This window comes from Gossypium hirsutum, chromosome A05 (genome assembly GCF_007990345.1).
Source record: "Gossypium hirsutum isolate 1008001.06 chromosome A05, Gossypium_hirsutum_v2.1, whole genome shotgun sequence".
NCBI classification, from domain to species: Eukaryota; Viridiplantae; Streptophyta; class Magnoliopsida; order Malvales; family Malvaceae; genus Gossypium; species Gossypium hirsutum.
In genome coordinates this window covers 82,288,673-82,300,775 of record NC_053428.1, presented here as the reverse complement: position 1 = coordinate 82,300,775, position 12,103 = coordinate 82,288,673, and the positions used below count along the sequence as shown (strand labels likewise).

At 36.7% G+C, this 12,103-nt stretch overlaps 1 protein-coding gene across 2 annotated transcripts; it reads right to left on the bottom strand.

The window, feature by feature from the left end:
• Positions 1 to 4,184: 4,184 nt before the first annotated feature.
• LOC107948509 (histone-lysine N-methyltransferase, H3 lysine-9 specific SUVH4) lies at positions 4,185 to 11,755 on the bottom strand. 2 transcript variants are annotated; one of them, XM_016883083.2, is made up of 15 exons: positions 10,897 to 11,755; positions 10,673 to 10,741; positions 10,410 to 10,478; positions 9,871 to 9,925; positions 9,624 to 9,733; positions 8,800 to 8,976; positions 8,236 to 8,334; positions 7,265 to 7,363; positions 6,804 to 6,853; positions 6,625 to 6,713; positions 5,693 to 5,852; positions 5,480 to 5,585; positions 5,191 to 5,373; positions 4,795 to 5,031; positions 4,185 to 4,560 (listed from the first exon to the last, which is right to left on the bottom strand). In XM_016883083.2, the coding sequence occupies exons 1-15, from the start codon at positions 11,383 to 11,385 to the stop codon at positions 4,447 to 4,449; spliced, it is 2,106 nt and encodes a 701-aa protein (XP_016738572.2). In that variant the 5' UTR covers positions 11,386 to 11,755; the 3' UTR covers positions 4,185 to 4,446. The 2 variants fall into 2 exon arrangements, with proteins under 2 accessions (XP_016738572.2, XP_040968463.1); XM_041112529.1 differs by having other exon boundaries at positions 10,673 to 10,751; positions 10,897 to 11,036.
• Positions 11,756 to 12,103: the final 348 nt, after the last annotated feature.

The window sequence follows — 12,103 nt, the reverse complement described above, 5'->3', positions numbered from 1 at the left end:
TTTTAGTTTCGGATCGCAAAAAATGGTGGCTATTGGTGTCACACGGCCTGGCACACGGGCATGTGACTAGGCCGTGTGGGACACACGGACATGTGGTAGGCCGTATGAACAGCCATGTAACTCATTGTTTGCTGAATTAAGGCCACATAGGCATGTGACTAGGCCGTGTATGGCCAAAATTAGTGCAGGGTTCACACGGCCAGGGACACGGGCGTGTGCCAAGGCCGTGTAACTCACTATTTGTACTTAAGAACCACACGACCAGGGACACGGGCGTGTGCCTAGGTCGTGTAACTCACTATTTGTACTTAAGAACCACACGACCAGGAACACGGGCAAATGCCCAGGCCATGTAACTCACTGTTTGTACTTAAGAATCACACGGTGGGCCCAGGCCATATAACTCACTGTTTGTACTTAAGAACCACATGGCTAGGGACACAGGCGTGTGCCCAGGTCATGTAACTCACTATTTGTGATTAAAAACCACACGGCCAAGGCACATGGACATGTGCCCAGGCCGTGTGGCAGGGTGTAGGGCCCGAAAACTGTTTCTAAGGCCAAAAACGATGCTAAACTTTGATTTTAGGTTTCCCAATGTATGAATGATTGAAATTGTTATTACGAGAACTGTCTGATTCATTGAGACTAATCTGTGGATTTCACAATTGAACATGCTCTGTAATATCACCCTGTCATTGAATTGTTTGGGTTAATTTAGTAACGTATTTGGATGACTAAACATGTATTACGATAGTGTATTCTGCATTGGTATGGGGTGAAGTGCTATGAAGGAAGAAAAAGTCTGTTGAAATCGTGGCTTTGCAACTGAAATTATATCTGACTTTGGCGCTTATATACTGAATTAGCAGCTAAGCTGCTTCTCTATAAAAGTGTCAACGAACACTTAATAGTGTGCAGGGTTGGTTGGGTATTGAATGTCCATAATGGTGTGTTGGGTTTGGCAGAAGATGGTGTGTAGCGAGTGGTAATAGGAAATCACATATGAATCTGATTGGTACCGCATATGATCTGAAATTGCGTAAATGTACATATATAATTGGTCTATTCTAAATTTGAATTGCAAATACGTTTAATGTGAACTGATTATCTGAAATTGGAATTTCACTATGAAAGAGGTCTATTTGAATTAATTTTCTTTATGCACTGAGTTCACAACTCACATTTTCATTGACTTGGTTTCAGGTGGATCCCAGTCTTTGATCAGGTCAAGGTCGCGGGAGCTCGGTGAAACTTTTCTTTTCCCTTTCAGAATTACTAGTAGGAACTAATATTTTAAGATGTTATGGAGTTTATGACGACTATATATTATATTTTGTTGTGTTGAATAATATGCTATTGTATGGTTTACTTTGACTGAAATGAGATAGTGTGAAACTTTATTATGATTGACGTAACTCTCCAAAATTTGGTCTGAACGTCTAGACCGGGTTTAGGGTGTTACATTCTTCTTGATTTGTTCTAGGATTAGAGTTGAAGTATTCAACTTTGAAATTGCCAAAATAATTTACTTTGTGAAGGGTTGTATTGGAGCCATTATTTAAATTTGATGGAATCCTTATTCCAAAAACTTCCTAATGGACATCAATTATGCATCTATCTTACATAATCCATACTCTATTTCATTTTCATCTTTCCATTGTTTTCCATCTTTATTTCATTATTTTTAGATTTTAATTACTTAATATTCTAATCTCTTTAGTTTTCCAAAGTTTCAAGTGTTTATATTCAAGAATCAGCAGCACCTTACTTAGATTCTAAGAAACCTATAAAAAAATCCTTCTTCTATGTTATGAAGGATTTTTAATTCTGTTAGAATTTAAAATAAAATTATGATCGTTGTTATTATTACTGTTATTATATGTTTCAATTTGAGGGGGAATAAATTGTAAAAACAATGAGTTCAGACTTTAGCTGAACTGTATGTTTTATGCCCTTAATTACATTGTGTTTTATGCATCCTTGCCGGCTGTGAATAACAACAGTTGTAACTACCATGAAATAGTGTTAGTTTTTTTCCTTTTAGGTTGAGTGAAGGGAATAAACCAGTTATGCTTAATTCTTGGTGAAATTGAATTATGTTTCTTCCTTGTTCCTTTTCCTCTCCTCTCTTGTTTCCTTCTATTTTCTTCTTTTTCTTGAAACAACCGTATCAAGGGTATCAGAGCTACTTGATTCGCCATGGCTAGTGAAGGGTTAACCACCAGATTGCAAAAAAAGGTTGGCCACTTGCAGTAGGAGGTTGATCAACTCCAAGTTGAGTTATCTCAATAGGACACCAAGATCAACAACTGATTGAAGGAGCTCAGGGAAGATTTTCATAGGGAAACCAAATCTGAGTTGTAGAGCTTGTTTGTGTAGTACTTGGGACACTTGCCATCTGTAGTTGTTGTTGGTTCTTCCCAAGACCGAGATAAGAGCATTCTAGGAAGTCCTCCACTAGGCTTCCTTCCTAGAGACACTTTGATTGCTTCTCCCATGGGGGATCTGGGCAATACTAGGACACTTACTTGTGGAAGTCCCATTTATGGATCTGGGCGCTCTTTTAAGTTGGACTATCTAAGGTCTGGTGGTATAGATTTTAGAGGGTGGTGGTCAAAGCTGGAGTAATATTGTGAAACTGAGGGTGTGGTTGATAGTGTTAAGGCATGGGCTGTGATGTTGCACTTAGAATGGAAGGCACTCGATTGGCATCACTTTTATGCTCAAAGACAAGAAGGTTTTCATTTGTTGTCTTAGGACAATTATGCTCGTAGCTTAAAAGAAAGGTTTGATCTAGTTCTTTTAGGGACCCCATGGCAAAATTGGTCTCTTTGAAGCAATTGGACGGACCAATTCCATGATGATTTTGTAAGTTTTCCCAATCAACTTTATCTTCCTGAAACATATGCTTTAAACATCTTTACTAGTAACCTTAAGCTTGAGATAAGACAATACTAGCAACTATTCAAGCCTAAGTCCTTGGTAGAGGGTGATTTGGTTGCTAGACAAGTTGAGACTATTTTGTCTAATTCTAATAGAAAACTAGCTCTGGTGGGCATAAGGGGACAGTCCCGACCTCCATCTTTGTTTCCATCTGTCAAAACTAATCTTGCACCAATGTCCACTTCTATTCCTATAAGCTCTTTTATGGGAATGAGTGGCCAGAAGTCCACTAATTGAGCCCTTTCACAAGCTGACATGGAAGATAGGAGGAAAAAAGGCCTATGCTTTTGGTATAGAGCTAAGTATAGACCTAATCATAAGTGCATGATGTCCCAATTATATCAATTGTTGATAGAACCTTTGTCAGAAAGTGAGGGTGAGGAATTCCAAGATTGCCAGGAAATCTTAGAGTCTACTAATCCAAAGGGAGAGATCTGCACCATTCCTATTTTGTCACTTCATGCAATGCAGGGTTCTTAAGGCCATAACACAATGAGAACTGCAGCACAACTTGGAACCACTTGGGCAATCATGCCGGTGTATTCTAGTAGCACCCATAATTTTTGTGGATGCTAAGTTAGTGAAGAAGTTGAACTTGCTGGTGGATCATCAATGTAAACTCAAGGTGTCCATTGCTGATGGAGGCAAATTGGTGACTCAAGGTCATTGTAGAGATGCTGCAGAGATGTTACAGCACTGAGCATCCCTAGATGAGTTTCGAGTCCATCTTTCCTTCCAGTACACCATCTTCAAAACTGCAAAAATCATATGTTTAGCATATAAAATGAAGATAACAAATTTACCTTAACATTATCCAACAAGATAGAATTATAATAAGTACAAAATTTGATATCAACCACTCAAAATTTGCATAAATTATTTGTTACACGGTGCATTTTGTGCACCCTTGCCATCTGAGAATAACAGCTACTGTAACTACCATGAAACACTGCTGGTTGTTTCCCTTTTAGGCTGAGTGAGGGGAAAATATCAGTTATGCTTAATTCTCGGTGAAATTAAGTTCTGTTTCTTCCTTGTTCCTTATCCTTTCTTCTCTCGCCGTATCATTCTACTTCTATTTCAATCGACATTTTTCAGATTTGATTATTTCCAAGAACCGTTCATCCACATTCAACAAAACTATCTTTTGGGTTATGATTTGGGTCCGAGATTCTGCATCATCAACGCACAAAACACTTGCAACCAGAACAAGACATCCACCACATAAACCACATTGATTGAGCAAAAAAAGTTGTTTTTTTCTCTTTTTTTCATTAAAATTCCCTTGAGCTCTGATCTATTGGAATCAGTACATACTGTACTTCCTCATATAGGATACAAGATTTCTACACTTGCAATAACATAGAAAAGACAGATGTAACAACCAGCAACAGCTGGCCATATACAAAACGCAACAAAACCTACATGTTTGCCCACCATTTGTAAGGAAAAGTTGACATGAACAAATCAGGCAGATAGAAATGAAAGCGACTTCAGGACCTAGAATAGGCGCTTCCTGCAGCCTTCTGCTCCACAGTAGCATGCCATCTTTTTTACCTTCCCATCAGGACCATGAACGCTATCAAGGGCATACCCATAGTCATACGTCAGCTCCTACAAACAAAATATCAAAATTTCATCCAGTCACTCCAAACACCAGCCAACCCAAGACAGAAATATAAGTAGATCATAATAAGACCAATAGATATATAACTCAAGCTCCAAGCGTTATCAGAATTTATGAAGCAATACTAAAGATATTACATTAAAATCCAGAAATTGGTACCAAACACCTTCCATGAAATTTTAAAAGGTGCTTCCACAGAAACCAAAATAAGGGGGAATCACCTGCAAAGGAGGAATGCTGTCTGCTGCAAAGAGCATTACTCGAGCTAGTTTAATATCTTGATGTGCACTCAGGACACACTGGATAAAGAGGTTAGGCTCACAGCTATGATTGATAAATCTTGCAACATTTCCAATAGAAGCAGCATCAATGCAGAACTCTGGCACACTTTCTGATCTCTGTTCGTCAATTTTGTCCATGTTCTGGATCATTGGCAAGGATGCATCTAGTTGCCGCCTCTGTCAAGGAAAAGAATAACAGCATAAATACAATCGTATATGATTTCAGAGCAGTAATATCACAAATCAGAGAACAGTGTTTTGTTTGAAAAAGATTATACTCAACAACTTGAAATGGAAAGCAAAATGCAATACTATATGCTAAGAGACCATCCATACCTCTCTGCCACCGAGCCCCCTCATAGTTTGCAAGCAATCAATGTCAAAAATGTAATTATTCTCAGAGACATTATCCAGCTCTTCTGTCCTCGTGAGCACTCCAATATATTCACAAACAGGGGCACCAGCAGGTATAAAATCCCAAGATCTAACGGCCCATCCTTTCTTCGGAGTACGGAAGACCTGTCAATTCACATAAGTCAGATTTTATCTGGAAATATTTCAACCAGAATCAAAGAGGACCAAATCAAAAACGAGCAGAGTAGTTTTTCTTGCAGTAGTAAGAAACCTCAAGTCGATATTTCAATCCTCTCTGAGATGTACGATTTACACAACTTGGATCACAGCCACATTTTGGACCACATTCAAAAACAACATGTTTGGCTTCAATTAACCTGAAATTGAAGCAGTGGAACAGGAGCATAATTAAGCAATAAACTTCAACAATAAGAAAAAGGAGTACGGCGCAAGCCATTAAGCCTCCCTATTACTAAGATTTTACCTGCCACCATCACGGTGCACATAAGGAAAATCAGAACCATTAAGCCTTGCACATGCACAAGTTTTGGGATCCCAACAAAGCCCCTTGCAATCACATCCAGCAGCATTAGCAGGAAGCTTTATATTTCGCGCAAATTTCATTGACTTGCTATACTGGTAACCTGAAAACACAGGAACAGGATGAATTTTAATAACTTATTATGCATGCATAAGATTGTATCAATGGACCTATCTTTATAAAAAAAGTATAAAGTTGGAAAAAAGGAGGGGAAACTATAAGTAAAAGTGAAGAAAAGAGTGTCATTATTAGCTATGTTACCCAGACTCGAGTGAGTGTTAGATACTAGTATGTGAATGCTCAATTTTTCCCAAGTATATACCCCCATATCCATGTCTAATATGTTTCAGACACATGTATCAGACATGACTTCTCAAGGAAAAATGAATTTGGCCAGAAAAAAGAAAAGAAAAGAAAAATGAAGAATCCATTTCACATAGATTGTCATAAAAACGTGCAACACAATTAAGCATGTGAACAATGGACCTCTTCCACCAAATGATAATAGAAAGGAGAAAAAGTCACTTAGAAATGAGGATTTGTAGACAAGACAAGATTATCAAAGGGAAACAATGAACAATTTACATGCAAAGTGATCTACAGGAACTTATCTTGAGATAACAGAAGACAGAATGAGTGAAATTTACACTCATACATGGTGTGGCAGGTTTGGAGCATAAGATGATAAATCAGTAATAATAAACTAGAAGAAGGCAATGAGCTATGGACTATCAAACTCACGAGAAGAAGCAGATCAGATATGTTATTGGTGAACTAGTATGAACTTATAACCAGAAGCATATCTCTAATATATTATTGATTTCATTCTGCATGAAAACACATTACTAAGAAACAAATTAGAAAGTTAAGCTTGCCTGTTGGTGCAACAGGTGGATCATCAACCAAATTAGTAGCTGGAATAGGAACCACTTCTTGACCACCACTTATGTCCTCACACACCAGCCTTAACCAATAAACAATCGAATTGAGAGACACTAGAAAATTTGATTAATGGCAAGAAATTATTTTATGTAATATTTAATTCTTCAAATACCCGCGAATTTCTGACAGACACTGGGGAACACGGCCATAGGTAAAATGAACCTATCATAAGAGTAAACAAACATGATTACAATAATTAGATCCAACAGAAAAATCCAAATTCCTGTAACAGGAATTCTCGCATCATTCTTTTGAGATCTACAGATCTTCTCATGAAAGCAAAGTAATCCCAGTTTGATCAGAAATTTGAAAATAAAACTCCAAAGAGAGTCCAGACTCTGTAGTCCTATTTCACCGATTACACCATTGTACTAAAACCTCTTACATACTCTATTTGGATGAATAAATATCAGATTTATTCTCATTTTAAAACTTGCATGTGGAAATTCAATTTACAGGGAAAGTATAACAGAACAATCATTATCTTCAGTGAAATTCAAATAACATTGGGTCTGAAGATAAATGGCCTTCTAGAGCAAGTAGCCAACCAAAATCATAAAATATATAGTAAACCTGGCTAGTTGTCAATGTTGGTTGCCCCTCAAGCCGCCTCAATCTATATTTGAAAACAGTGAACCCAGAAATACCCTTCTCTGCCCAGTAGTGAACAACCTGCAAATGTGGAGCAGGTATTGAAATGCATAGTGTCCTATTGAACGCTAGGTAAAAAGCATCAATTTCTCAAATCAACAAAGACTACTATTATTATTTAAAAAAAAAAACCCTAAACTAAAGGCACATCCAATACTATAAAAGATAATTTCCAAAAAAGACTAAAAGAATATTATCTAGTTTTTAAATATTTAAGAAATTACAGGAAAAAATATGCCGTGCCTTGCATGATAAAAAAACACAAGGCTACAATGTCAAGCAAGTAAAAGACAAATCAACCCGAAAACTGAAAAAATTGTAAAAAGCAAAGCAAAGCAAAACAAAACACTCAACATTCAGTTATTTAAGCCATAGCACGAGATAGGTACAGAGCTTGTTGTCACCCATCAAGAAGACATGCAACAAACTACTTGTTTGCATAATCTTTTGAGCAAAATGAAGCCATCCTATCACTTTAACTTTTGGCTTTTACCGAAAGAAAAATATTTGGAATAATCAGTCTTTCTCTCAAGAACGGCAAGAGAACTGCATGTTTGTGTTGAAGAAAACAAGACTCACTCAGCCATGACGGAATCACCAAGGTAAGTTAATCATATTAAAAAATTATCCAAATTTGCCATATTTGATCAGTTTCTTATCGCAGAAGGAACTATAATATGATCGTATGCATTCAAATTATTCACAAAGAATTAGGAATATGGTTTCAGTTTTATTCATCATAGTTCATACAGACAATGGGAAAAGTAAATCTACCATTTATTTTATTGCCACAACATATAACATGATAAATTTAATGAAAACATATCATGCAACCTGAACCAACAAATAAAATGTTAGAAAATGAGAAGCTGAATAAATTGTCAGAAACTTACCTTGTACAATCCATCATATGTATAAACTTTCCCAGAGTAACTATTAGCACATTCATGACCTCGAACTACTCTGACAGTCACCCCAAGGTCCACACAGTTCTATAAATAAAATCAGGCAGAAAGTAAGCAGACAACTTCCAATGAGATGTACACTACCAACATTGAAAAAGTTCAAGATGCAACAGAATTTAAAACCTATAATCAAATGCCAGACAAGACATTCTGACACTAACATAACATCAAGATACATGCGTGCACATGCACAAAAGAACTTTTATCTTGAACCCAAGATATGACAATTGCGATTAGCAAGCATCTAACGACATAGTGATTCTTTTTTTGTTCATTCTAACAACATAGTGATTTAGTCTCAAATAAACATGCACAAAAGACAAACCATTTTCATAATTATATTGATAGCATGCCATTGCGCTCTATTTAAATATTTTATCCCAAGTATGATGAGAAAATTTCAAATATATGTAGTTTCCAACTAGTAACAAATTCAATCTACAACCATCCAAGTATATAAAATGTAAATCCATAAGAACTTAAAATTCATACCTTCAGTGCCAGATTACCACGTTCCAAAACTTGATCTCGAATTTGTCGTTTATTACCAGTTAGGTCATGTCCTCCTTGTCCAGTGTAAACAACATCTTCAGCATTATCTAAATCATCCTCATACATGCCAGATAAAACTATAGCTACTGCAAGCGGGAATATATAGTGTTCATACTCCTGCAGTTTTCCAACCACAAAAATGTAAAACAAAACAGAGCTGGTTGTGTCGTAAATGTTATTGACACGATGGTTTCGTTCTTTGACAAACAAAAACAAAAGAACCCACTCAATTGAAAACATCCAAACGAATGACTCCTAAAGAGCATGCACCAAAGAGTTCATTCAGGAAAAGCAAAAGCTGTCTAGAATGTCTAAATAGAAATAAATAAGGAAACAAAAAAAATAAGCAAGGCAATTACAGTGTTAATAAAACATGATTCTAGAGAAGATGGAAACTGAAAGCCTTGAACTGGTACGAAAGGAAAAAGAGGGGCAAGAGGCAACCATATTTTCAGATGTCAAGTCATGTTCATACATGTTTCTATTAAGAGATATTTTACTCAACAACAGCTCTTAATGGTAGCCATCAGCACTTGATGACAGCAAAAGTAACAGCGGAAACCCCCTGCACAACCTGGATTCTATCCAATTTTTGGGCAGGCTTGAGAGTACACTTGCAGTGCACAAGGTAGAAAGGGTATGATAATGCAGTTATAAAGCATCTTTAAATCAAAGGGCCATCCATTGAAGAAATAAATAAAAAGCTTTTAAAAAAGTGCAGACATCACTAAAACCCATTCACAGGAAAATATTGAATGTATTACCCCTTTCTTGTAGGACTGTCCCATATAATCTATACCATTCAACCAGTGGCTATGAAAACCAACCGCAACCATTTCAGCACGAGAATAAAACCGATGACCAACATCAATGCCTGCCATACATTAAATACATCTTAGAGGATAATTTCTTAAACTCATGAAACAAGATCTGGAATGCCCATTAGAGCACACGTTAGCCAACTAACACCAGCATGAAACAACACAACTGGGATAAGCTCTCACAACCAACCTGGAATGCTACCTATCCTTTTCTCAGGATAAAGCACCTCATTTCTCTCCATCATCTGCAAATGTTTTAATTTGAGAAAATATTAGGGCGTGTAACATCAAAATCAGTATTAATTTAACACCATAATACCATACTTAAAGAAAAAGAAATATAAGAATAAGAAATGGAATCGAGAATGTTTTACAGAGTTATCATTAATTCATAATCATCAGAACAGTTCAACATAGTTCACCCAAACAGCCAATAAATACCTATTGATATTTCAAGGGAAAAAAATATAAAAAGAATTAACAATATGTTATTCTTATAAGGAGCTATGACAACTTTTCATCTAATGAAACATAGCATATGATCCCATCTCACCAATATGATTTGAATCAACAAACTAGAGGAGAAAATATGAAAGTGGGTAGTTTATAAATTTACCCTTGAACAACTGAAAATGAAAGACATGAAGTCTTAAACAGAATAACCAAACAGACAAAAAGCACAAGTCTGAGACACTGAAAAGAACAGGCAGCACATTTTCATTCACTTGCCTTTGATATTGCCTTTAAGTCAGGTCGCTTAGCTTTGGCCTTAACATCAGCCTCAGAAACATTTCCTCTCTGCAAATAGTTTGTACATTAACAATGAAATTAAGAAGTATTGCATGACTGAAAGAGAAAAAAAGAATCCATGTTTCACCATTGTCACAGGTAGAAGAGGCAACAACGTCAGAAAAGTTATCACAAAGATACACAAACGTAAAGCTTGATTATCATGAGCCGTATAACTGAAAGAAAAGACAAGAATAACTTACATTGGCCTTCTTCTTGGCCTTGAGGGCTTTCTTGTCAACTTTAGCTGCGCCGCACCTCTTTTCCTCTTCCTATGAAGAACTAGAAAAGATTGTATAAGAATAAAATCTGCTTAACCGATCTCAAATGATGAACAGGATGCAATGCAAAATATTATATAACGAAACCAGAGTAGTGAAGTTTCAACTGACATGAAGACCGAAAATCAGTAGAAATAGAGACAGACCTGAACAAAGTGAAGATAGTGCTTGTTGAACAGCCTTATAGTCTCCTTGACCTTCATATGTGCACTTTTCTCGGCAACATTGGGAGCATTGGTACCGTCAAGCCCCTCTGCAATTTTGGCCGCTCGTTCCACCATTTTCGCCACTTTCTTGTTGATTTTAGGGTCAGCAGGGAGTGATGAAATCTCAGGAAGCTGTTGGATCACGGTTTGAGCAGGTTGTAGCTTTAGCTTTAGCTTTTCAGCATCCACATTAACTTTTTTGGTGCTACGTCCAACATCTTCATTCAGAAGCTCCAGTTTCCGCTTTGCCAAAAGCTCCATCTCAGCTTTCTGTTTGGCGGCTTGTAATCTGGCACTGGCTCTCCGTTGTCCGGCGACGTTGTCCGTGACCGCTGAACCATTCTCTTTTACCTGAATCTGGACCCTTTTGGTTCCGTTTTTAGGCGTAGGGACAGAACTCTGGAGCGAATGCGGCGATTGAACCACCATATCGAAAATCTAAAACGGAAGAATGCGATGCTATGATGAAATGAAAGAAGGAATGTAGAAGAGAAGAGAGAGGGGAAAGTTAGGGTTAGAAGAGGAAAAGGCTAAGAAACAAAGATTTGACAGTAAGGAGCGAGGATGGATGGATGGATGGATGGATGAGGGAAAGCACAAACTCACAGCGCCACAGCCACAGCCACAGCAGAGCACAGCACAGCAGGGGAATCCTTAACTCATTGGATGACTAAATTCGAAATTAAAAATTTAAGAGACAGTGAGAGACAGAGGAGGGAAGATGCAGGTTTTTATTTTTTTAACTTTTACATACATTTTTGCTATGTAATAGGAAAACAGGAAAAAATAAAAGTTTGTGGGGATAGTGTATACTAACATACATGCATATTGTACATTTTCCTACAACTACGCTGGGTGTCTCTCAGGTATTCCGATTTGTAAGGTTTAATGGATTTAATTTTTTTCGAACTTTTTTCTATAAAAAAAAAAGACATATTTTTCTCAAATTTAATATTCTACATCTTTTCTATTATGGAAAGGAATAAAAATTCAACAAGTATGGAAACATATGAAAAATAAATATATAATCTCAAATTTAATTTGCATCTTTTTGTTGAAAAAATATGGTTTAAAAAACGGTTTTCTATAATGAAAAATTAAAATTTTAAAAATCGAATTGGCTCGTAATATTTATAGTAATAATTTT